Source organism: Strix aluco, chromosome 1 (assembly GCF_031877795.1).
Source record: "Strix aluco isolate bStrAlu1 chromosome 1, bStrAlu1.hap1, whole genome shotgun sequence".
Taxonomy (NCBI): Eukaryota; Metazoa; Chordata; class Aves; order Strigiformes; family Strigidae; genus Strix; species Strix aluco.
Window position 1 is genome coordinate 93376484 of NC_133931.1, and position 26401 is coordinate 93402884.

Sequence of the window (26401 nt, forward strand, 5' to 3'; positions counted from 1 at the left end):
AAAAGCTGGGGTGAGCAGCCAGGCCAACCAGAATCCACAAGTTTGGGGATTTCAGACATTTCTAGAGCAAGAATGCAGAAGCTGGTCTTGATACCAAAACAGAGCAAGCCCAAGGGTCAAAGATGAAACCATTTCCCAGGAGACACATTACCTGCAGTTTGTGAAAAGAAGTCACCTAAATCCTTCTGTTCTCTTAGCTTGAGAGGCAGAATTTGTGCATAATTCATGATCTGTCTTTTGAAGGGATCAGGAAATGATGGCCAAAGCCTGGGAGACTGATTTCAGAAAAGTGCCCAGCATACAGTCCCTTGTCTGGCCTCGGTCAGCAGCACTGTAACTGGGGTGGCAGGAGGTTGCCAGCTGGCCTGCAGAGACGCGCGAGGCAGTCGTGCTGCACCAACACTGCAGAAACAATAAAAATGCATTTGCAAAATAAAGTCCTGTGTTTAATCTCCATTGTTTCCCAGGGCATGAAGCTACTCCTGTCTAAGAGCTGGAAATATGGTCTGGGCTCTACCCTTTCTTGACTATTGTCTTTTTGCAAAACACCTCCCTGTGCAGAGCCACTAAGACATCAGATTTCAGCTCAGACTCTGCCAGTGCAAAGCAGAAAAACAAATCCAAGCCCAGAACCAAGGCATCTGACCTGTTTTTCAGCTTCTTACCCTTACCTTCTTACCCTTGCCTTTGCTCTTGCTGCTTGCCAAAAGGGCAATGGCAACCCATCCAATCAGCGTGTTCATCAGTTATTCGACGTCTATAGTTCAAGGAGTGTTATTTTGAGACCCATAAGTTAGCTCCTCCTTGACTGTCATTTCAGCACAGTCAAGGCACTGAGCATGTTGCGGGCGTTTGGGCAGTTGGTACCTGTAGCCCACCAGTGGAGCTGGTTGTGGGATGCAGTGGATGTAACTACCCTACTGGGATGAAAAGAGGGTGCACTTACCTGGCTACACACTTGAAAGCTAAGTGCTTGAATGAGCTGCACACCAGCTACCTCCTAACTGCTCCGACTCACAGGGACCCGTCGACGTCTCTTTGGAGCCAACCAAACTTGCAAGCATTTGATCACAAATAAATAACTCTTAGCCTCCTACTATACAGATCAGAGTTCACATAAAAAACAGCCTGGCAATCTTTAAAATCTTGCCATCCAAGTTCAGCTAAACTTGATACATAATTCTACCAGGGAAAGGAGATACTATGATTGTGTCAAACTACTCGGCTTTTTTTTTCTTTTTTTTTGGTAAGTACTCTGTTCTCTCTCTCCTCCTGCTCTGCCTCTCTACGAGTAGACACAGACAATGATCTGAGAGAGTGCAAGAGAAAATGCTTTACTTTTTCCTGAAAGCTCTCTGCTGAAGGTGGTGTTTCCCCACCTCCACGCTGCTGATAAATGCTGATGTAAACAGCATGCATATGCCCGTCTAAAAGGCCACGGGGGTTTTCACGTGAATCCTGTGTTTTTTCCACAAACCCTGTTACACTGTATTTCAGCTTAAAATATATCTTCTCATTTCTGGTTAACCTACAATCCCTTTAAGGCTAATACAGTTTACAGTAGTAGGCAAAACCACTTAGCAGAACCAAATTTTGAATATAGGCACTTCAGCTGCAGAGCTCTGGCACGAAACCCTTTCAAGAAACAATTGTTAAGTGTGGCCATATTAAAATCAGAGAAACCAATACTGACACAAATCGCACACTGAAATAATTTGAAAAAACACCAGCTATGCCTTCGCTGTTGATGGGAGTAAAACATGTCATTTATAACACCACCGAAATCATAACAGGAAGGAAGTAGACCTCAGAAACTATAAACAGAAGTTAACAGAAGTAGGAAGTACTTCAAATGCTTTCACGTAGTGACTGTAAAAAAGATACTAAAAGGAGAAAATGTTTTCAGGGTTTTTTTCTTGGTTTGTTTGCTTTTTCCACTTTACGTATCCATTAGTTATTTTGAACAGTAAGAGATGGTCACAAAAATCAAATGCATCTTTAAAGTCCTCATGTGCAAAATAATTTATGGTATAAATCAACATCTTGATTTTCCTTCCACTCTTCCCATTGCCCCATCCCTACAAGGGAAATACTTCAACCTCTTTGCTTGGTTAAAATAAGTCTTTCACCTGCATCTCTCTGCATTCAAAGTAAGCAAGTTGTGTTTGGCCAGAACACAGATGGTGCTCTTCTCCCTCCCTCTTCACAACCACTGACTTTAAATCATGTTTCTTCAAGGAAAATAATTAGAAATTCATTCCAAAGCCAAAAATGATAATGCACCTTGATAGTCAACAGGAGCCTCCACATAAAGAGAAAATGCCTCCTCCCACCTTCAGACACTTCACAAATCTCGTAACTACTTTTCACACCTTGCTCTGTCTGTAAGCTACTGCACCCAAGGACCCTTCTCAGGACACTGATTTCCAGTAAACTCGGGCTGCCCAGTGAAATTCACTCCTGTTCTTAACTTCACTATTTTAGTTCACTTGTCATCCTCCTTTTCACACTTTCCCAGCTTTTCTCACTTGAAAGCACTATGAAAACTAGAGTAACTACAGTAACCACCACCTCCTTGTCCAGCCATCAGCCCGGCAAGCGGTGGGTCACAGAGTCCCTGTGCACTGGGCTGGGCAGGGGAGCACCAGATGGCTTCCCAGCCCCAGAGGCCATGGAGGGGCAAAGCCCTCAGGTGCATCACAGCACCAGATCCCCAGCTGCAGGGTTCTGCTGCGTTGTCCGTGGGCCAGGAAACAAACAGCCAAAGGACAACCTCCCCATTTTCCCTTTTTCTACTAACTGTAGCTAATATCACAGATGTTTTTGTAAGAAAAAATCCATAACTTTTGACCTTTCCCTGCACTTCTGGCTTAAAACACAGCTCCCCATAGACTTAGCCAGCCGTGCTGCCCAGGTTCACAGTGCAGAACTGTGCCCATTAGATTTGCCCCGCTACGGAAAACAACACATAGAAATCAAGTTGGTAGAGAATAAGGACTTTATTCTAAGATGTGAGCTGAAGCAATGAGCATATGAAGCAACAACCACTAGAAAAAAAGTGAAAAACACATCAAATATTTGTATTGTACCAGTTTGAACACAAAATTCCCTTTCAGTAAAATGTATGCACAGGCCAAAAGCATATGCAGAAGCTCTGAAGGTCACCTAGAGCAGTGCTTTTAACGTCTAAGAAAGAGGTCTCCCCCATGAAAATCTTTAAGCCAGGCAAAACACTTCAAGTAACAAAGAACACAAAAGTAAATTGATCTGTTCATTCTGTTTGGCACTGTGGAGAAGGAGGGGGATAATATATCCCAAAGGAGTATGCATCTTTAAGATGTATAAATTCAAAGTCCCTAGAACACAAGTCTGCTGCCAGACCAAGTACCGGTTTTTCTTCCTCATTTAGAAAGTCAAGTGAAGTATGTCTGTTAAGCATAGGGAGATCATGCTCTGGAGTTAAAGCTACCAAGATCACAAGGTCTGCTCGCCAGCAAGGAAATTTCACAGACATGCGTACCCAACAGACCTCGTCTCTGCCTAATAGCACCCTAACATTAAAAGCTGCAAATTGTATCAAATTATACTTCTGTAAAATTTTTGAAAACAAACATTAAAACAAGCATTTCCTTGACTGTCTTAATACAGGAGGCCAAATCCTGCTCTTCTTGAACTCTCCCTTCACATTCATTTCAGTACCACTGGAAGGAAGCTGCAAGTACACACAAAGAGCAGAGCTGGCTCTGTATAAGTCAGAGGTGGTGGTTATTTTAACCTGGCTCATGCGTGTGTCATCAAAAAAGGGCTAGCAGGACTATTTATGTGCTATTTTCAAGGTCTGCCAACTTAATTCTAATGCATACATAGATATATATATAACACATAGTATTTCTCAATTATAAGAAAAATGTAATTTATTTTTAAAGCTGCTCTTCGGGACTCTAGATCTAATTTTAGTGGTTTATACACTAAATCCACAGGTAATATGAATTGAATGTCACTTGTCTTAACACAGTACCATAAATGCATCACCTTAGAAACTGCTATTATGGGGGCTAATCCAATAACAACAGTGGCAGCAACAAAATTCATTGTCAGGACAAATGTCAGTCAGGCATTAAAAAAATATGTCTCTGAAGAATTGCATTGCTTTTAAAAAATACACTGAAATATTCTATACAAGAATATAGGCATCACACTTATCTAAATTTATAACCACTTACATGTATTAGCTATTCTCAATAAAACATCTACATTTGCTACCTACCTATAGTAGCTACAGTTTCAAATTGGGAACACCGCAAATTTATGTACCTTCCCTGAGATCAGTAATCCAAAATAAATAGCCCTGCAAAAGTAACAGTGTAAACTCTGGATTTAAGTCTTCAGTAAGAATCAGTCCTCAAAACCCAAGGAGAACATTAAGCAGACGTAAACATAGCAATCATTTCGTCAGTTTTGAGTTATTCTCAACGACAGTGAAACCTATGTAAGATGTACCATCCAAATGTTGAAGACCCACCATTTGTATCATACAATATGGTTGTCCTAGTTCACTTTCCTATCATTGAACCCCTGAACACATCCAGCTGTGATGTGGATCTCCAAATTGCGACCCAGATCTGCTCCTCCACTCTGCATAATCTTTACAGTGTCTTTAAAAACACTCTTTCTGAGGATCTTATTCTTGAATAGAGGAATGGCGAATAGATCTGTGGTAATCCTCTGGACTAGTCACAAGTTCTGGTAAGTCATAGCCTCTCAGAAGATGTCCACTGTTTTGTTGAGCAAAGTAATACAGCTGCCTGGCAAACATTGGTTCAACCTTAAGAACAGACAAAATGTTAATCAGACATGTGACAAAATTTCATGCTCCTCATCTTAGTTATTTATGGTGGTTTTAAGTTAAAAACAAGACAGGACAAAACAGTTCTGCTTATCAGAATGGGAAAACCATTTCAGTGGTCTCACTAATCTCTGTTTTAAGTTAGGCCTTGCCTGTTCTGCTGCCAAGTGCCTTGCTAACTGCACACACCTCTTACTTCCACAGTCTTCATTTAGAGGGGCACAGAGCAGTGACACAAATGATGTATTAGTAATTGTAGCCCCTTAGGCAGCCCCTGGGTGTGAGCGATGCCTTCAGGCCGGATGGGTCCATGGCCCCTCAATGTGGTCAGATGTGTACGTAAAGCACTGAAAGTCTTGTCTGCATTGTAAAGTACTTTGAGAACTTAACCTGAAATGCTGGAGCCCTCAGGTAGACTGAGATACTGTCACAAATGACTGTGTTTGAAATTAGACTTCAATCTAACACCACAGTCACTTTTGTTTCTATTCGTTCAAGCTCTGATGAGGAATCTGTTCAACCATCAAGAGGGATTTGTATGATTTAATGCCTTCACTTCTGTCTCTTCACCCTCGGGGCTTTGGGCCCTGACTGCAAATTTTTAAGTTGCACACTGAGAACAAACACCTGCAGCTCTCCTTACTCTCAGGGGACAGACAGGTTGGATAACTCTTCTCCACAACCCTCTCCTGCTGGTCAGCCAGCCCCTCCACAGTAAGATATGGGCACCATTTTGGAGAAAAAAATACACTGTTGGTCCTGCCTCTGGGAAAGGAGAGAGCCAGAAGGGATCACTGCCTTGGAGGACCCCCACCAATCCCCCTTCCCTTTCTCTCATCAACATTTGGAAGCAGCTGAGCACCTCCCAGCCTGTCATGGGGTAGATGGAAAGGCAGCGGGGTAAGTGAGCCAGGCAACTCCCGGGACACAGCTGCTTGGTGGGACTGTGGAGCCCCACCAGCCCATGAGCCAGGACAGCCCAAGAGGTTGAGCAGGTTGTGAAGCAACTGGTAAGGGGGAAGCAAAGCTCTGGAAAGAGGAGGAGGTACAGGCTCACAAAGAATGTGCCAGGACAGGAGATGGAGAAGGGGGCTGGAGGGGGGATGCTAGGAAGGAGGGATGGAAAGCTGGAAAGCCAAAATGGAGATGGAAAAGAGTTTAAGGAGAGACAGAGATGGAGAGCTATCTCTAACCAGCCATTGCATAGTTCAGGATGGATTTGTGAGCTTCCCACCTTCCACCCCAGAGACTCGCTAAGCAGTGGTGTGGCAGTACAAAAGCTATGCAGCTAAGGGGAGGCCACAGCTTATGATAAAACTCTGACTGGAGACCCATGCTGCTACCAAAGGGGCTTTTGAAAAATTAAGAGATAGCAGTTTTCTTCAAAGATGCAATAAGCTAAGCCATGCCACTAACATGTGCATTATCACCTCTCTTGTGGTTTTATGGGCCAATACAGCCAATTTAGAAAGTACCTGGTCTCAGTCTCCGTCATCACCCTCTCTCAGAGAGCATCCCGAAACACTAGCTTTGAGTGTGTGCGAACTGTGGTCAGTCAGCCCATGAGCTTGCCAGCTACCTTAACCCTGAAGCTGCACAGGCAGCCCCTGCATCCCGTTAAGGGCTGGGATTCTGGAGCACCTTCAGGTGCAGCGGTTGCGAAAGCACCATGCCCTGCACTGGCCTGGCAGCACAAGGAGCTGCGCAACTGGGCCAGCAATAACAATGCAGCCCAGCTCTTCCCAGGTACCTTTCAGCTTTGGGTTTTGAAGGGATTTGCAAGAGCTCATGGATGACACTTATGCTCTACAGAGAGGGACATCTGGTGCTCTGCCCTGCTGAGGGCTACCAGTCAGTCTTTGGCAGATCTGGGGATTCAACCCTGGTCTGGATGGTGCTGCATTCTCAAGAATTTATTACCTCCCTCACCAGGTAGAAAAGCCTCACTGTCAGATTCACATCCTTCAAGGAGTATGTTTCTTTTATGTGAGGTAGCCTACTTACATGGGCTGTAATTAGTTTCCTCTGCCTCTGCGGATCTGGAAATTCCTCCCCAAAGCACAGAGCAACCTGGTATCTCGGCAGTGGACGTCCATGGTGAGCAAACGCTTGCAGCTCTGGAAAGAGAGAAAGGGCCACGTTGAGGGTTAACCCCGGCAGGCAGGCAAGCACCATGCAGCCACTCACTCACTCCTGCCACTGGGATGGGCCAAATCAGAAGGGCAAAAGTGAGAAAACTTGCGGGTTGAGATAAAAATCAGTATAATAGGTAAAAATTTTAAAAAAAGTAAAAACAAAAGAAAGGAAAACAAGTGATGGAAAAAAGCAATCGCTCACCACCAGCTGACTGATGGTCAGCCAGTCCCCAAGCAACAGCAACCTCTGGCAAACTCCCCCCCTGAGAGTTTTACTGCTGACCATGAGGTCATATAATAGGGAATACCACTTTAGTAAACTTGGGTTATCTGTCCCAGATGTGTCCCCTCCCAATCTTTTGTCCACCCTGGCCTACTTGCTGTGGGGGCAGAGTGAGAAAGGAGAAAGTCCTGACGCTGTGCAAGCACTGTTCAGCATTAGCTAAAACATCCCTATGTTATCAGCACTGTTTTGATTACAAATCCAAACCATAGCACCACATGGGCTGCTATGAAGAAAATTAACTCTATCTCAGACAAAACCAGTTCAGGTCAGTAAGAAAGACTTTGTGGATGGCTGAGCTCCAAATGGATGGCACTGGAGCACAGTGGGAGAAGATGAAGTAACTCCAGGGGAGGATGAAAGAGATGAGAAAAAGACGAGAGGCAAGAAGACACTGAGTTTGGAGACTTTCCCACAGATCTGAGGGAACTAGTTATAACACTGCAATTTTTCCATTTGCCTTGCCTCACAAGTCATTTCATATGCACAAACTGGGATATCTTTCAGTTAGTGTTTCTATTGGGCCTCGACCACAGAACCTCCTGGAGCAGACGCTGGCGGTAGCTGGGACCCACTCAAGTGGCCATCCAACAACAGCACTGAAACTTATGGCTTAGCAGAGCCAGAGATTCAAAGTATTGCAAGGCATGAAATTCAGCCTCAGCTACACACAGCCATGGAGCCACTGTCATCACTGTGCCTAGTGGGGGATGGGGAGGCAAGAGGAGGCAAGAGAAGGTGACAGACCTCATTTAAGCCATGCACTGAGCCAGCAAAAGAGCCTGTGTCTTCTGCACTCCTGCACTCTCTTCGCTAACCCACAGTCTTGCACAGAGGGAAAAGATCAAATTATATAATTATTCGAAGAGTCAAAGTGTCCCCTTCAAAAGATAGAGGGGAGGCCTTTATAAGAGACTTCCACTTGGACCAAAATCACTATGTTGTGTTGTAGACACTGCATTTCCTTCCAGAAAAGAGAAAAATCCATCTAACACAATATGCTCATTAAAGTCTGCATTATGTGCAGTATTCCTACATAGTTGATTGGTAAAGATTTCATTTTAATTTATAACTCTATGCATGCTTTCTGGAAAAAGTTGAAATTAATATTAAAACCAATGTCTTATAATGAAGTACCTCCTGCTACACAGGAAAAGGGGAGTCTTTGAACTTGGAATGACAAATACATCTTTTCCCAAAATACACCCCTGCCATTTCTATTCTAACTTTCAGACCAAGGTGTGAATTCAGTGGCTACCACAACTGGTCTTACTGGGAGGGTCAGTTTTAAGAGTAAAACAAAGGGCAGCTCACTTAAGACAAGGAGTAAGGCATAGTTCTCCCCAGGGTCTCCCCCAAAACCCCCTAAAAGTTCTGTGAACTTTCTGGAGATAAGCCAGGAGAGAAGAGATGTTTTCCATGGGACCCTGCTTCCCTCTGTGCTGGCACAGGACAGGGCAGGACAATCCACTCAAGGCCAGTCCAACCATACTGCTAATGAGGAACTTGCTCTTTCACCCCATTTTACTTGGCCTCAGCAATTCTCCAAATCCTGAATACCTGTGGGAGTGCCACACAGCAGCCCATGGCACGGACCTGGAGAAGAAAGCCCTTTCTTTCCCACCAGCAGGATAATCAGGGCTTGAGGTCAGCCTTGCACTACTCTAAAACCCTCCACTTGCTCTCTTTCCCTTTCCAGGCTCAAGCACCTCCAACACCACAGGGCTCCCCACGTGTCTCCCCAAACCTTCCCCATCTCCTGCTGCTCTGGCTTCAACCATCCCTCCATCTGTCAAGCCAATTCTCCTCTGGCTGCCACCCTCACACTCCCAAATTCTCTTCCTCTGTCCTCCTAATCTCCACCCAGCCCAACTTACTGCATTTATTACGCAGGAGTCCCCAGAGACCATCCACCTGCTTTCTGATCTATTGCCATTTTAGGCTTCTCAAAAGTACAGGCTGCTCAACACAGGCCTCGAGGCTCCAGTGCAGTTTGCACTGCAGGGTCCAGCTCCTCAACAGGGTCCTAAGAGCTGTGGTCCATAGCAGTTCTGCATCTGTCCCTTTCTCAAGTGTTCAAGACTTCCCCTCCTGGTAGAGATCTCCTGCCTCTCTTCCCAAGGAAGGCTCAGGTTCCTAAGAGGGGAATCCCTAAGGTTGCCTGCAGTCTGGGACCTCAGTACATTCAATTAACATGCAAATATGATACACCCATGGCAAGTCACTTACAAACCTAGCTGAGCATCAGCACATGCAAAAACTCACTTTGCACACACCACAGACTTCAACCACATGCTTGGGTTTGCACAGGCATTGGTGCATAAGTAATACAGGAGGGGGGAAAAAAAAACTATTGCTTAAGCTTATCTTTGGGGTTAGGCATCTAAAAAGAGATGTCCTGTCAACCGTTTGGAAGAACCCAGAGTACATCTAAAAAAACACCTGAGAAAAGGGAAAGGGATTTCCAAAACCATCATCAGAGGCAAAATTATACGCCTTTAAATTAGCATGTGATTGAAGCCCAAGCCAATACCCTGACCTCAAATTCCCCTTTCTAACTGTCAATTCTCACATCCATATGAGATTCTCTCTTTAAATGCATTTCTTGCTTGACCATCTTGCTAGGATGGTGCATCAACCCTGGAATATAAAGTATGCTAAAGCTGTTGGTTTGGATTTGATGGGGGTTTTTTTAATTTTCTAAGGCATTATTCTCCTGAGAAAGTCATGCCAGTGCTGCTGCCCTGTTCTAATGGGGAAACACACCAAACCATAGGCACACCGTTCACCTACAGCGATGCCACACAACTCAAAAAAGGGCCAATGTGTATTCCTGCCACCCAAGCTGTCCTCTGGGACAATGACTGGCTCCAACCCATTTCTCTGGAGGGACAGCTTTCCTCCCTCTAACTGCTCAGAAGTGCTGGGAAGCGGAGTTGAGGCTCTGCCCCTTCCCTCCATGTGCTGGAAGAAGAAGGCACTGTCCTGAAGTGTGGCCTTGTCCGCTCTGTACTGCCCTGTGCAAAACGAGACCCTCCCACAGAGCTCTGGAGAGGTAATGCACCTTCTTCCTTAGAGTATTAGGCAATGCTGAAACTCCAGATTTTGTGAAATCCTTTCTACCCCCAAGATATCTTTTACACACTGGCACAGACTGAAAAGAAGGCTTTCTACTGAAATTCATGCTGGTATTTGTATAGACTGAGCAAGATCTCAGGCTTGCTCTGGGCCAAGTTGAGAGCAGCGTGAGTGCAGACCACAGACCTACCCAGGACTTAAACTAGCAGATCCAAGATCAGGATCCACTTTCCTCCTTCACTCAATTTGTAGAAAGACTGTTTTGTTAGGTTCCTCCTTACGCTTCTTAAAGAGATGTGGGGTTTTGGGTGTCACCAGCTGATCATCCGTTTACTCCTGCTAGTTTGTGCAGGGACACTGAACGTGCACAGAGAGCAGAATTTGACAGGATTATTCAGGAGCCAACCACCCCTTGACTGCGCTTGCCCAGAAGAATTGAGGGGTAATTCTTACTGTAATTTGTAAGGTAACGTGAAAAGAGCACTCCCGTGAAGCTGATGTGGAGACCCAGAAATGATATCAAAGCCATGGCAGAAATTACCTGCTAAAAACTGCTGAGTATCAAAGAGCTTGCATGTTTGGTCCCGCTCCAGCTTGTTGGGTCGGTCACTGCAGAGCGCCAGAGGCCCATCCCAGTAGATCCTGCTTTGGCAAAGTCTCTTAGCGTAAAGGCCATCGGGTGCCATCCACAGTATTACTCCTCGTTCCAGGTGGTTCAGTAGCTTTTCTATGTTCTTCCTCTGGCCGTTATCTTCTGGATAAGGGAAGATAACTTGCTCCAGGCTGCTAACCTCATAACTTTGGCCATGGGATATCCTACAACCTTCAGGACTAGAAGTTGTCACTTCCTTTACCAGTATTTCACGGTAATATAAGCAGATGTGGAGTCGACAATCTACAAGGAGGAGGGGAAAAAAAAAAAAAAAGAATCACTGTGATACATGGCATGAATGTTTTATGTTCCAGATCTATACTAAGACCAAGAGACAAGTTTGCATGAGATTTCTGAGCCCGGTGGTCACCACCACACAGAAGACAGGCTCACATTAGCAAAAATTATATAAAGAATATAAATACTAAAACTTCTGGGGCATGGTAGCATTAATGCTCTCTCATTTTATTACAAGGGCTACTGATGTGGGAATTTGGCAGGAACTAACATCCCGCAAACTTCACATTTCCGTTTAAAAGGAAAAGTCTGCACACGAAAAGTTGTTCATCACATTTTCCAAGTTCATGTCACAATTAAACCCTCCAGCTCAGTACACTTCCTCAGATTTAATCAGGGAGTATCTGTGTTTCTCCTCATATTTTGCATAAAAGAGGCTTCTGCACAGGGGACCTGCAAACTTGCACTCAGCTGCCTGAAGAGAAGCGACTGCTGGCTCCAGCTCCAATAGGGCTGCACCCAAAATCCCCAGCCTTACTTTCAAATGGCCATCCAGTCAACTTGGCTGACCCCTAAGAACTCACACAGCACTGAATATATATATGTGTGCGTGTATAATATATATTTTTATATATACATATACACAGACACATACACATATATACATACATACAGACCCTGATTCAGGAGAACAATCCCGCTCAAGAAACCTGCTGAGCAACACATTATAGGTTTAGCCATTCTTTCTGTGAAAAGCACATTTCCACGCCTTTTCCCAGAGTTATTCAGAAAGTCCCCCAGCATCCAGACATCTGCAAACCTGGCTGAAATAACTTCCCTTTTCTTTTCCAAATGCTTTTTTTCACCAGGAATAACAAAGCAGAGCAAAGCCAGATGGTACCAGCAGAGCACAGCAAGGTACCCAGGTAACACGAGTTTTTTTGGGGGGCTCCTCTCAAATGAAAAACCAAGCTAAAAGTCACTGACCCTCCAAAATTTCCAAGCTCCCCTGGGAAGGCTCAATTTGGTGGCTCACCAAAGAAACCCAGCACTAACACCACGAGCCAGCAAAGCACTTCCACTAACTTTAACCATTTCCCTCCCTTGGAGCTGGGGCTACATGTGCTTAAGTATCCTGGAAAACAGAGGCTTAAGCCCATACACCAAATTGATTCATTAAAATAGTTTCTTTTCTTCTTTTTTCTTTTCACTAGAAAGGAGAGATGGTCTCAGAAGTGAGAGTCTCTTGTCAAGCTCCCCAGAAAGCCCGGGGAGGGTTACGGACCTTACCTGACAGGGCGAGGGCTTCACCAGACCTTATGCTTGGCTCAATCGGGATGCCAGGAGTCTGGGACTCAGGAGGGGCACAAGCATAAAAGGTTCCTGTCACCTGACAACCTGTTTTCACAAACAAAAGTCAGCGACAGCTGCCTAAATCCTAAAAGAAAAGCTCAAGCAGAGATCACAGCGATGCAAAAGCAAGGTTTTCTGGGCCCCACCAGGAACTCTCTCCTTCCCCCTTCTTAAAAAGCTCCTATTTCCCACTTTTTCCAGGTATGCCAACTCTACCAGTCTCTCCTGATGTTATTTGGACTGTATTTTTATTTAGGTCTGCAGAAAATACTCCCTGAACATTTCAGTATTCCCCCTATTCCTTTTTCTTTACTTAACATGTTATTCTATTACAGAAATAATTTACATTTTTAACAAGACTACAGTGCTCTTAAAAGTTGCCTGCATAAAACAATCCATTTTGTGTAAGGCATTTTACTAAAGATGGGTATAACAATAAAGTTGGAATTAACACTGTTTTAAAAGTAGGTAAAGAAAATTGTGCAGCAGGAGATTATTAGGGTTTTATTACCAGGACTACTATTAGACTGTTCCAAGAGATGCTTTTCAGTAAATGGATCGTAACATGGGCAATTGGTGTTTTCCTCTGTTTCTTAATGTCAATAAAAGTCTTTGGAGAATGATGCAAGTGACTTGCAGACAAGCACACACTACCTTTCCCAGCAGCAGAACCCACCACGATCAGAAGCTGGAGTGATGCAGATACAAAACACCCACATCTCTTGACACTTTTCAGAGTCCAGTGAGAAACCCAGTACCAGCCACTAACAACTGTTTCCAAATTCAGCAAAGCATCTGAACACGTGTTTAACTGCTGCAGAGGATGTATTTCAGGGCAGAGTTCATTCAGCTTGCTACCTTGACTTTTATTAGCAAATAGCTCAACTAAAAATAAAGGATTCTGCCTAATAATTCCAATATACTGTCAGCAAAAGTTGCAGTGCACTGAGCATTTACTTTTTAGCAGATTCAGAAGATTTCTCTGCACCAAAAACCTCTAGAGAGCTGTCCTCTGAAAATGTAGCAACTGCTCTTAAGTCCTTCCTCACTTCCCAGCCCTTCCTGCCCTTCTGAACCAGCTGCTTTTCCTCACAAAGCAAAAGCCTGCATCCTCAGGTGAGTTATCCTGCAAGGGTCTACAGCACGCAGTTCCCTTTCTCTCATCTTTTATCTCCTGCAGGCTTCAGCATTGCCAGTTTTCACAATTCAGGCTTTTTCCTAAGGCTGCAGAACTTGGAAAGCCATGATTATGTTAGGCTCTGGTACTGAGAGATCTTCAGGGAAGAGAACATCCCTTTATTCTATTCCTGCTGCACCAGCCCAAGAGAGACTCAATCCATGACAAGTTGTCCCATTGCCACAGCACTAACATAAAGTAATAATTTCAGCTTTCCTCTCAGGAGAATAATGCCATTTTAGTCCACAAGGCTGAAGGGAAAACCTTACTAATGTGTGCCTCAAAGGTCCAAAATCAGAAAGCAAAACTAAAGAACACATGTTCCCATTTGGGCTTTTTGCGGGGGGTTGGTTTCCATCTTACTGCTCAAGGCTTTTGAGACAGCTGAGGACTTTTGGGGGCTGAATTGTATCACCTCAGAGGACTGCACAGCCCACACACCACACATATGGTGGCAGTGAAAGCAAGAGCCAGGACAAAGGCTCTTGCCTTGGCCCCATGGCTCTCTTTGAGGGGAGTCCAGGACTCCTCTCCAGCCACTTCTTTTAATTCCAATCAAAGCCACGAATAAGAAACCTGAAATCTGTGGTCCTTCTAGGTGACCAACCTCAGCAAGCAACCCTAAATGGGAGCATCTTACCATTTTCACAGCCAGGCCCTTGCCAGTGATGACTGCGAGCTGCGAAGGGGACGCTGGTACACTGGTAGGGGATGTCGGGATGTGGCTGCTCCGGGGCAAACTCCCTCCAGTTCCGTTCATGGGGCACCATGTAGTTTGGTACCTATTCAATTTAACGAGATATTCTTTTACTCAGCAGCTGTCAAAACTAATGCTATGCGTTGCATCAGCTTTCACATTTCAGCTCCTTGATTTGCTCTGCCAAGGCCTGCGGAGGTCTAAGCATTGCCCAGGCTACACAAATGGCACTTTGCCACCACCACCAGTGAGGCTTTCAAATGAACTTCTCACCACTGGTGTAAATAATAAGCAGGGTGGAATAACAAAAGGCAGTCAAAGCATTGCTGGTAAATGTCTGCTCAGAAGAGCAAGGCTTCACTGGGTGCTTACATTCTGGCGTCAACAGAATGGCAGTGCGCTAATATCTATCGTCCAACAGCAAAGAGCTATTACTCAGGGATAAACAACACCAAGGGAAATCAACTGCCCTGTGCCTCATATGACATTAGAAAAGTTGCTTCTCAATTTCTCAGTTTTCATAATAAAGTTTCTTCCCAGAGACAACCAGAGAACCACACCAGCAAAGACAGACATAGCACATAGCACAGAAATGGTGCTGCTCAACGTACAAGCACCAAGTGAAATGCATAACTAATGTCACACCTGAGATGGTAGCGAAGTGTAAGGAGACGTTATTGGAAAGGGATGGTTCATCATTAATGGTTGCTCCTCCATGCTGATCTGTTTTGCACCTAAGTTCACCAGAGGGAGGAAAATAAATTATGTCAACCACACCTTAAGGAAATCTGAAATTGGCACATTGAAGACAAATCCATACAATCTGCCTTTGAACAAGCAGAGGACTAAAATGCCCTCCAGCACCTGTTTGGGACAGGATTCCTAGCCCTCCCTTGCAGGCAGCTCCAGGAGGTAGTCCGTCCCACTGGGCTTCCTGGTACCCCAAAGGAAAGTGCTGCCCAGACATACCCAGCATGTTGCGATGCCCCCTGGGCCCTGCCAAGCCTCTGCCTCCTGCAAGCCCTGCCTGGCACCAGGGGCTTCTTGGGCAGCTGGCACTGCCTCCAGCCTCTGCCCAGCAGGCTGCGGGCTGGGCGTCCCTCGCTCCCAGCTCTTCCCCCCACAGCAGTTACCTACTGTCCGGCTCAAAACACTTCTGCTCTTCCCTGAACTCAAAACCTAGATCCAGCAAGCAAATTTTTTGTGTGTGTGTGCCTGTCCCTTGAGCTGCTTACTTGGCTCTCGCTACACAGAACTGGCAGGAAGGCTCCAGCTAGAAGAGCAATTCCTCCAGCAATGAGCAGGGCCCTGTCTGCATCTTCTGCAAGGGCTCCCTTTCAACACTCCGACTCAACCGCCAGCAGTCCTCTCGCAGACGCAGCCTCTTCAGTCATCGGAACAAGCTGCACTTGAGCCCTGCATTGTGGCTCCTTAAAAGACTTTAAAAGTCTGCAGGGCCATTCCAGAAAAGCACGCTTCAGTCCTCATATGCTTACAATGAGACATATTCACACTCTGTTACACAGGGAATTTGAGATGCTTTACCTTTTTTAGCTCCTTCTGGCACTATTCTGTACACTTTATAGGGATCTGAGATGTCCAGCTGGCTTCTCTCCACCAGTTCTTCAAAGTCATTGCTCTTGTTCAAAGCACACCTTAATCTTGTCTTCCAGGTAGGGGGATCTGGTTTATCAATGCCCTCTCTGAACTTCCCTTTAAAAAGAGCCCAAGCCTGGAAACATTTCAGATGATCAAAAGAACAAGGGGGGGGAAAAAAAAAAATCAACTACAAGGTACAAGTCCACAATGCTTGAAACAGCATGTATATGTGTGCTTATATGTGCATGAATTTACTCCCTACAGGTTTAGGCTGAGAAAAAAAGCAGCATGGTAAGGTAGGAAAAACAGTTTAGCAGGCAGAAGGAAAGGGAGAAAAGGATCCAAGAGGAATGTGGAAATAGATGTGCTGCAGTCCCACAAGCATTTAGCTCCACGTGGAGAAGAGGGAAAGGGTGGGCAGCCTCATCCTGCAAACGCAGGGGACACCAGGGCACAGCCAGGGCCACCAGGCAGGCAGTCAGTGGCAGCGGGCACCCAGCAGAGCCAGCCTGCAGAGGCGGGCGGCAAGGATAGGATGGCGAGGGGCCACCGCAGAGCCTCCGAGCATCCCTCCTGCCCTGGCTGTGTCCCACAACCCCAGCCCCGGACTGAGCCCTACCTTGAAGAGAGCAGCATCCTCCTCGCGGTTGTAGTCCTGCTTGCCGGCGTGCTTCCAGGGGATACGGAAGATGCTCTTCTCGTCGTTCTCCCATACCAGCCCTGGGTACTTGCCGCTGTCTATCTGGTCGATCAGCCACTGGCGGAGTTTCCCGTTGCCACAGCTCACTGAGTTCATCCCGCACTCGCCCGGCTCCAAGTTCATGCCACTCGTGTCAAAGGTTGGGTGGGGGGTTTTGGGGTGCCTCACCAAGCCCACCTTTCCACACACACCCAAGCACCGTCTCTCTGGGGGGCTGTGGAGGAGGGGGACAGGAGCAGGATGGGGGAGAGGAAAACCCACAGGTCATGCGCCAGCTGAAGTCCCCGTGTAGAGCCCTGCCAGCAGTCCCCAGTCCCCGGTGTCACATGTATCATGCCAAACGGCAGCTACGGCGTGCAGGGGGGGCCCTGGGGAGCCTGGGAAACACGGTACAGAGCCTCAGGAAACCGGGCACAGCCCCCCACCGCCCTCCCCAGGCACCGCTCGTGCTGCAGACTTTGACAGACTTCCCCCCTGTCCCGACACTGTTTTGCATGAACGTACATGGGTTGTTGAAATTTTTTGCAAGTAACTTAAGGCATAAACCCCCTGTCCTGCTCAGAGTTCAACTGGGTTTTTACTTTTTAACCAAAAAAGAAAAAATTGCATTAAAATGTATCTGCGTATGACAGTGCATATATGTAACGTTAGACACACGCACGCAATTTGGAGGGCTTCACATGCAGTTATGATTTATACAGACAGCATCTAACTATAACATCAAAGTAGTTTTCACAAGCTCACTTAAGCAAGACACATTTGAACACATGATGTCCTATACATATCTACCCCTCCAACTGCTCCCAACACGCAGATATAGTAACATTCAAATCTATACATTGCAAATACCTAAAAGTGGAAAGACACCAACCCACGGAACCTGGCATAAGGGCACTGTCCCTGGGGACGTGGGAGCTTGCAGAGAGCCCCAGCTACACGCAGAGGTGCACGCAGGCACTGGGAGCGGTGCGGCTCTGCAGTGATGGGCACCCACTGAAAGGTCCCAACAGGGTGGGGGACACCGACACCAGCGACGGGCACCTGGCGTCAGGTTTGTCTCCCCGATCTGAAAAAATGCTTGAATGCCCAAAAGCTTAGTTCGGTGGGGCTTTTTTCCCCCCATTACATCTAACAAAAAAGTGATTCCGCACCTACAGCCTTTGCCTCTACACACAGGGAGACTTTCCGAGACCCTTGTCAGACAGGTGCACACTGCCGTGGGCAGACGGGCAGCTCCGCACCCCTCACACCCCTCCTCAGGCGGCAGCACTCCCCGGACACCAAGCCCGGTGTCCCAGCTTCTCCCCGGGGGCCGTGGCTCTGCCACCGAAGTCCACGCAAAGACCCCAAAAAAGTCTTTTCCCCCCTTTTCCCTCCCTTAGCGGATTCTCCCCACCCGCGACCCTCCCCAGGGCAGGGGGAACCGGCACGGCCGGGGGCAAAATAAGAAAAAAAAAAAATAATAAAAAAAAAAGGGGCCAAACGGCTCGCTCAGGTGCCGATAGCACCAGGAGAAGCCCAGTCGGGGGACAGCCGAGGTGCCCGCACCGCCCACCCCCGTCGCCCTCCCCGGCCCGTCGGGTCCCGCTCTGCCCCGGGGGGCGGGCGGAGCGCTGCGGCAGCCCGGGAGGGCTTGTTGGGGGGGGGGGGCGGGGGGCGGCCCGAGGGGGCTCCGCCACCGTCGCTGCTTACCTCTGTCGCGGCGCTGGGAGCGGGCAGGGGCCGCCGGCTGCCGGGGCGGCTGCTGAGACGGGGCGCACCGCGACTGGGCCGACGGCACCGGGAAGTTTCTTTATATGATGGAGGGCGTCGTGCCCGGGCGGGGGGGAGGCGGGTCCCAGCCCGGAGGTGGAGCCGGCGGAGGGGAGCGGGGACTTTGCGAGCTGGAAAACATCTGAGGCTGTGACACATGCCCATTGCTGGTAAACACACGCCGCGGGGCGGGGGGGGCGCGCAGCCCGGCGCCCTCTCTGCGTCCGCGTTGGGTTTTTTTTTAAATCTATACAGACAGACACATATACATAAATAGCATGGGGAAACTCCTACCTATGATAGCCAGGCGGCTTTTACTGTAAAAGACCCAGCTAGCTACACCCACCAGAAACGTTCGAGACGGCGCCGCCGGGCCCCCGGGCGGCTCGGGGAGACGGCGGGGGCATCCTCCCACCCACCCCCCTCCCCCGCCGCGCCCGGGGCCGGGACCCGCTGCCTGAACCCCCGCCACCCATCCCGGCTGTGCCCGGGCCGCCGAGCCGGGATCGCGGAGCGGGGTGAGAAACTCCCCTCCGAGGCGAGGGCGAGCCGGTGGGCTCGGGAGTCGGGCTTGGGCTCTCCCCGGGCTTTGCAGCCCGTAAGGTGGGACATGGGGGACAAGGCGGGGACTGGTTCCTCGACGGGGCGGCGGCAGCCGGAGCCGGAGCCGAGGCAGCCGCCAGCCCCGGCCGGGAGCGGCTCCCGCCCCGCCGAGCTCCGGGGGTGCTGCCCCGGGAAAGCCCGTCTGAAGTACCGGCACCAGAGCCGGGGCTGGCTGGTGGGTGACCCGCTCGCTCGCCTGCTGGCACAGTCCCCTGCCCCAGCGTGGGGGGAGCCGGGGGTGGCGGGGGGAATGAAGGACCGAGGTCCGGGCTTGCACGAAAGTCTTTCTTACCGCCTTTCGGGTTTCAAACACGTGTTTCGTGCCACGACACTTTTCTTGTTGTTGTTCTGTTTTAACGTCTCCAACACACATCCACATCCTTTCTGCTGTAACGTATCAGATCAAAAAAACAGTCATCACGCTCAGTGCTGGCAGGCCGCCGCTGTGGAGGGTACAGGCAGAGTTTAGGATATTAATTGCAAATCTTCAACGCCATCTTCTGAAATTTAAATGTAATTATCGCCACGTTTTGAGGGAGAAGTGAGAAGTGCGGGCATTTTTAGATACCGGGTTTATAACACACTATCCATCCTCTAAAAAAAGAATTGGCAGTGCCCATCCGAAATCTCTTCAGTCACGAGTTAAGGCACCTTCAAAACGTTAAAATACATCTTTGAGATTGGAGGTGACTACCACCATAAATTAAGACGAGCAACCACAGCTTTACCGAAAGGCATCTGAAAAGCTTTCTAAAAATCCAATTTCAAGTCCTAGGGGCAAGACTGTGTGGTACTCAGGGCGCCAACTGTAATTTCATTAAGTATAAAACCATCTTGAAATATATCACCATAAAACGAACACTTCTAGTGCCTTCTCTCTTTTGCACCTTTTAAGACGGCGAATTCTGGGCCAGTGTGAAACATGCAGATTTGATCCATATTAGGTCAAACCCTTCAGGGGGAAAAAAAACCATCTTTCTCAAATGCTGGATAATATTTTGAAAAAAACAGCTGTTCTTGTCCAAAGACATCCATGTATAGCTAGAGAGGTAGGTAAGAAATCTTTTAAGAGAAGACAAACTCAATCACAAAAGCCCCAGACAGTACATATGCAGAAAACTACCCACTGGGTGGTAGGTTGCTGTCTTTGTGCAGCAAGAACTCTATTAGAAAACTATCTCCAGTTGCCTAAATGTTAGAGGGGATGCTTAAAGAAAGACTCCTACATGCACGTTCGACCTTTGCAAATAAGTCTTCTCATGAGTAAGACATGCTAATCTCATTAGCTTTGCTGACTTCTTTACTCAGGGTTTCTGGACATCGGCCACTTCCATTTAAGACGGCAAAAAAACTTAGGACCACCACTTCAGTCTGTAAAGTAGAAAACTCTGATCAATAACACAACTGTGGTGTCTGCATTAAATAATGCAGCAGTGCACCAGTAAACTTTCGTTGGGTGCTTTTTGCATATGCTAAGAGACAATTCCTCCCTAACGGGCCTTGCTGGTGATCTGAACACTTACAGCACCTCACAGCCTGTTCATCTTTTCCTAATGATTTCCACACCATTGTGAGTCCCTGACCCTTCAAACCTTACCCAAAATCCCCGCTGCCTTCATGGAAGTTTTCTGAGTCGATGACCGAATTGAAGTCCTTTCGTGAAAACACTCTTGCTGCTGTTGAACCACGGCAGTCACCACCAGGCCCCCTGTTTTTTCACACTCTTAAGGTCACATTGACTAAAGCATGCCAGGAAAAGTGACTGTTTCTTCTCACCAGTTGCTCGCAAGCCCTCACTGCATAGAAAGCTGGCTTCTGCTTTCACCAAACCCCTCTGAAGTCCCAGCTGACTCACCTGGGAATTGCACCCAAAGCAGAAAAACAAAGAGAGATGTCAACTCAGACCAGTGATGGGGGGCTCTCTGAAATGGGTTGCTATGGAAAGGTGCAGTGCTGAGCCAAAGGGCACACATATTAAAAGCTCTTGCACTCAGGAGTTTACATCTCCTTTCCTTCAGAAAGGTTGCCCTTGCTCTCCTGAGTGCAAAGGCTCTCCTGCCTCCCTAAAAAATCACCAGGTGAACCCAGGCTCTAAGCCAGAGTGACCTGTTGGAAATATGACAGAAGCAATATGTCTGGCAGCAGAGGCTCTCAGAGGATTGCCGCTCATTCAGGGGCTCTCCCCGTGCTGGAGACCACGAAATCCCCTCAGGCACTGGCACAGGGGTAGTTCCTCTGTGCAGAAGAGGAACCTGCCGAAGAGGAGCAGGGTGCACCCACTCTCTCGCACTGCTCCCACTTGGGCTGAGAGGGCTGTCCTGGTTGCACTGGCCACCCATCTGCCCGTGGCTCTGGTGGGAATGTGCTTGTGGCGGCAGGTCCCGGTGGGCAGTGAAGGTCAGGTCCCCCCGCACGCTGACTGCAGCCCAAGCACAGGGCGGAGAGCGCTTGCTAGCTGAGCCCGCAGCCAGCACAGACCCACCGGTGAGCAGGAGCGCAGCAGCCCCCAAAGCTCCTTCCCCACCAGTCCAACTGTTTTCTTGGGTGAACACTCTGACCATGGCTCTTCAGAAACTCAGCCAAGCTTGTGCTGAAGCCCTCAACAAATGACATCAGAAAATGCATTTTCAGAAGTGAATCAAGCCCTTAAAAGTTGTTTTGAAAAGCCCACAGCTGCCTGTCTACATCTCTAGCTGTACTAAAACCCCTTTCCTGAAATGGAGGTGTTTGAAGGGCTCAACACCTTGCTACTGGCACTGGTTTCGACTGGGTGTCTTCTTTCCTCAGAAGTCCTTGCAAATCCCTGGTTGCAGGTCCCTGTGAGATGATGCCTTCCACTGCCCAAAGCAGCAGCGCAGTTCAGACCCCAAGAAGCGTCACTATTAAAGCTTCACAACCCCACGCTTCAATCAGCAGCTCCGAGGCATGGGGCTGAGTTCACAAGTCACACAGCAGAAAGACCTCTGTGGATAACATCGATGGAATTCAGAGACACTGTGGAAATTTGAGGCAGATTCCAAATTACTTTGATTTATTTCAGCAAAGCACCTTCTTTATAAACAGTCTAACATGAGTCGCAACGGGAGATTTTAAGAATCCTCTGTTGTGGTAACTTATGGTGTCATAAGCACTCCCTTCTTGCTTTGGGGCAGTATTGGCAGTTCCTCCATTTAAAATAGTGACTCCTGAAATAGTATTAGTCTATCATGTATCTTCCATATTACTAATTACACAGTCATTTTAAACTGCTAGAAATAAAGCAAACCGGCAAGCGTGGCCATGTCTCTGTACTTTTAAGCAGAGAAGTCTCACAGTCCAGTTGTGATTATTTTGGGTCAATTCAGTGCCTGTACTTCCCCTCCACTTCATAGGCAAGAATATTTCAAACCGTCTTTCATTAGGCTGCCCTCCTGCCTCTGTACATCAGCCTGTGCCTGGGACTGAAGTAGCCTTTCACCACATGTCCTAACCACCTGAGATATCCCACGGCTTTCCTCTGAAGAGAAGAGGTTGGCGTGTGCATCCAACCAACGTGACACTCAAGAAGCAAGGCACCCCTCCCAGGTGCTGGGTTGCCAGGCCAGGAGTTTAGAAACCCTAGGTTGACACCTTCACCTCTGCAAGCCAACAGCAGGATTTTTAGACTTCCCACTCCTTGGGGCTTCCTGGTTGAGCAGGAGTCTGCTTGGGCAGCTAGTGTTGGGCTGATGGTGTTTTCTTTATAAAACAGGCACTGGAGGGCTGCATTGCTGGAACTGGGGGATGAAAGGCTTCAGCAGCTTAAGCATCGCCACCCCATCTGCACCTACCAGTTGTGCCCCAAGGGCTCGGGGTCCCATCAGGCACCTAAAGCGAAAGGTCATACCATCAACATCGTACTGCCAGAAGTGAGAGCTCCATCAAGAGCAACACTGTTTGCTGGATGATGGAGGCTGTTTTGATGATTATATAATCAATATATTTGTATCCAATGACACTTATAAGCATTAATTTACTTTTTCTGGAAATCAGAGATATTTTCATGCTCTCTTCCCCCCCCTCTCCCCCCCCCCTCGTACCTTTCCACAGGTTTTCAAATTTCTGGCTATTCTTGGCTCATTATTAACCCCCTTCCCACCAGTACCCCAACAACACTTCCATTTTCTCAAAGGCCACGCTGAATTGCTGAGCTAGGAGTGCAATGAAGCCCTTTCATGTCTAAACAGCTCTTTTGTGACCTGCTTCTGATGCTTCCAACACTCCCCATGCTGGCTGGGAAAGGAGATACAAGCAGAGTGTGTCTTGTGAACAGATTTCTGAAATGAGGAATAACTAATGTTCAGATTTATGGACTCTTTTCTTCAATATGCAGAAATGTGTGACAAGCCATATGACGTGGAAACAACCATTTTTAGACTGTATCCTTGAGGGCAAAAGCTCCTGGAGGGTTGCTGACATATATTTGTTTCTATGGCAGGTACCAGAGGCAATCAATAAATACCACTGCCATCTGAGGAAAATGCCAGGTGCCCTGAGAGAGTGGAGGGAAACCAAATGATAAAGAAGGGGTTTTCCTTTGGGAAGCCAGAGGAGCAAAAGGAGTATAAAGGATAGGAGTTGGTTACTGCTCCAGCATCCAGGCCGCCTGTTGTAGCCATGTGGAACCACAAAGCAGGAACATTTCCAGTCTAAAACTAATGGGAGGAGCGGGATTTACTCTTGAGGTGCTCTAGGTTTTTTTCTAATTTTGTAAGGGAGAAAAAACTTGGATTTTGTGTGTCTGCACATGTGCTCATGTGCCTGCATTTTTCAGGGTGCTGGTAACAATGCCAATTTTGCTAAAAAGTATTTTTTTAAGCTCATTCTGCACTCCTTGAAAAGCCACAAGGCAGCTCTGAATCACTGCCTGCTCATCATCAGTCCAAGTGAGACAAGGTGAAGCTTCCTGAAACTTCAGAAAAACCCTGCAGTCACGTTTGTGCTGGACACTCGAATCTGATGATTCCACCAAGCTGAGGAAATGAAAACATAAGAGTGAGTAGTGTTGTGGATCAAATCATCAACATCATGAATAAAAACAATATTGAGAGTTTGCTGCTGAATGAGCAAGAAATTGGACTTCTTGTATGCCAAGGTTGGATGTGAAGTGCAGCAGCTTACCCCAGAGCAGCATCCTTTTCCCATTCTCCTTTTCTGCATTAGCTCTATTGCTGAATACAGTGTCATCCTTCCTCCCCATCTCCCCAGAGCATTTCAACCTATGATAGTCCAGCCATTTTCATCAGCAAGTAACAGTTATGCATCTAAAAAAAAACCTGAAAAATTGTGGAGGAAAAAAAAGAATTAAAATTGTTAATAATTTTCAAATGAAAAAATAAGGAAAGTGGTTGCCATCACTTAACAAAGTGAATTTCTGAAAATTTCTGAACAGATATATAAATGTATTTGCAAAGAATATGTTCACTTTGTCTTGAAATAATGCATTTAATGTCTTGAAATAATGCATTTAATTCACAGGCAGTCATTGCATATTCATTATTCACTGCCACTGTGTGAGCAGCTGACATGTCAATGACCTTAACCTCTCTTCCAGCTCTCCCTGATGAGTTCAGGTGAGGGAGGGAGCCATCTCCTTGGGGACATGAGCATCACAAGGATTGTGGCCCCTCATCTGATGCTGAAAGGAAATCTCTGTTCCCACCTGCTTTCACTCTTTCTTGTTTCTTTGCTTCTTGGCATTTGGTTAAAGAAACCAAAAACTTCCAGTTTTGTGGAAAGGGGAAACACTCAATTTTTTTAAAACCTCAACTTTTACCAGTCACTATTTCCATTCTTTAAAACATGTAGTATTAAGTAATAGTAAGTATCAGTACCGATGCCTGTTTTTTAAAGGATCACACCCAACACAACAGCTTTGGAGAGATAACCTGTCCTGATGAAGTCTGGGGAGGTTTCTGGCCCTTAAAATAAAAACATAAAGCTGAATATGATGCAAGAATTTAAAATTTACAACAAAGAAAAATCTCTTATAATGGAGAGATTTTTAAAAAAAGCTAAATCTTTTCCCTGACTACTTTTGAAAAAGGATAGAGAAACTTTTTTAGAAATCATTCAGTTTTCATGTGAAAACTCAAAATCTAGGGTGTTTGATGTTTGACAAAACAGAATGAAAAATCTGTTTGAGTTCTCTTTTCAAGGCTTTAAAAATTTATGTTTTTATTTGCTTACTATAGACAGAATATTTTATCAAATTTTGTGTTGGAAATTTTTAGTGGGTTTGTTTTTAAGTGAAAAAACCCTGTATTTTCGAATGACCTCCAGTAAATAAGTCAGCCACCTCTGTCTCATGTTCTGGTGCTGGCCAGGAGGTGCTGAGAACAACCTCTCCCTTAACTCAAGTAATTTGAGACTTGCATCTCTGCTGGGCAGCTGTCAGCTATCAGAGACTGCTGGTGTCAAGGCAAGGAAACCTTGGTCCATCGCCAGCGATGTGGGACATGGTGTGGCCGCATGTCCCCCGCTCCCTGGAGTAACGTGTCCATCCCATTCACATTACACTTTATTTTCTAAATCCAAAGCATAAGAATACCATATTTTTTTTCCATATCCAACCTTCTTTCTTTGGAGTAAAAAGATGAGGTGGACGGGGGTTAGATTTCAGACCATAAGTCCTCCTGGCCAAATTTCTTCAGCTATGTCGTGTCCTCAGAGCATTTCCCATAAATGTAATTTACACACTGCACTCAACTGAAGACATCCTGAATGTGACTGTCACTGACAAAACCCTTTATTGCATCTTGATCACAAAAGTTAAACCAAGCTGGGAGTGGTATCTCACCAGAATGGGGAAGAAGGACCACTCCAGAGGTGGTATCCAGTCTAATATGATTTGTTACAGTGAAGAACAAGGGAAAGGCTGAATTCATGCCCTTGGAAAAACTCCCTTTTTGGAATGCATTTCCAGACTGTGGGACATGCAGAGAGAGGACCAGACCGGCTGCTGTGGGAGGGGGACAAGGATGCAGCTGGTGATGGGGGAGCTGCCAGCTGGGTGCATGGGCTGGGGTGGGACCCCCCAGGATCGCTCTCTTGAGTTCTTTCCTCCAGCAAGGAAGAAGTGAGTTTCCAGGTATTTGGGGAGCACTGAACAGTGGCTGGCACGTTGGCTGATTCGTGGCATGTTTGGGGCTTCTCAGGGGTCTGCGGCTGGATGACACTCCAGCTGTTGAACTTCCTATCATGTTGCAAGAGCCCAGGAGAAGGGAGGCTGCTAGTGTGACCACTTTAAATATTTTTCCTTTAACCAACCC

The 26401-nt window shown here is 46.9% G+C and overlaps 1 protein-coding gene across 3 annotated transcripts in view; it reads right to left on the bottom strand.

The window, feature by feature from the left end:
• Positions 1 to 2980: 2980 nt before the first annotated feature.
• The window catches only part of IRF4 (interferon regulatory factor 4), a 29140-nt gene continuing 5719 nt past the window's right edge, over positions 2981 to 26401 (bottom strand). For 2 of the 3 annotated variants that reach the window (XM_074827149.1, XM_074827159.1), the window contains 10 exons: positions 19405 to 19555; positions 18450 to 18640; positions 16677 to 16971; positions 16004 to 16190; positions 15104 to 15192; positions 14402 to 14543; positions 12522 to 12629; positions 10884 to 11237; positions 6851 to 6963; positions 2981 to 4825 (listed from right to left, as the gene is read on the bottom strand). In XM_074827149.1, coding sequence (XP_074683250.1) covers positions 4682 to 4825; positions 6851 to 6963; positions 10884 to 11237; positions 12522 to 12629; positions 14402 to 14543; positions 15104 to 15192; positions 16004 to 16190; positions 16677 to 16971; positions 18450 to 18640; positions 19405 to 19491 — 1710 coding nt within the window. In that variant the 5' untranslated portion in view covers positions 19492 to 19555 and the 3' untranslated portion in view covers positions 2981 to 4681. Of the gene's footprint in view, positions 4826 to 6850; positions 6964 to 10883; positions 11238 to 12521; positions 12630 to 14401; positions 14544 to 15103; positions 15193 to 16003; positions 16191 to 16676; positions 16972 to 18449; positions 18641 to 19404; positions 19556 to 20709; positions 21455 to 26401 lie in introns of those variants that run through there. The other variant, XM_074827170.1, reaches the window with a different exon arrangement.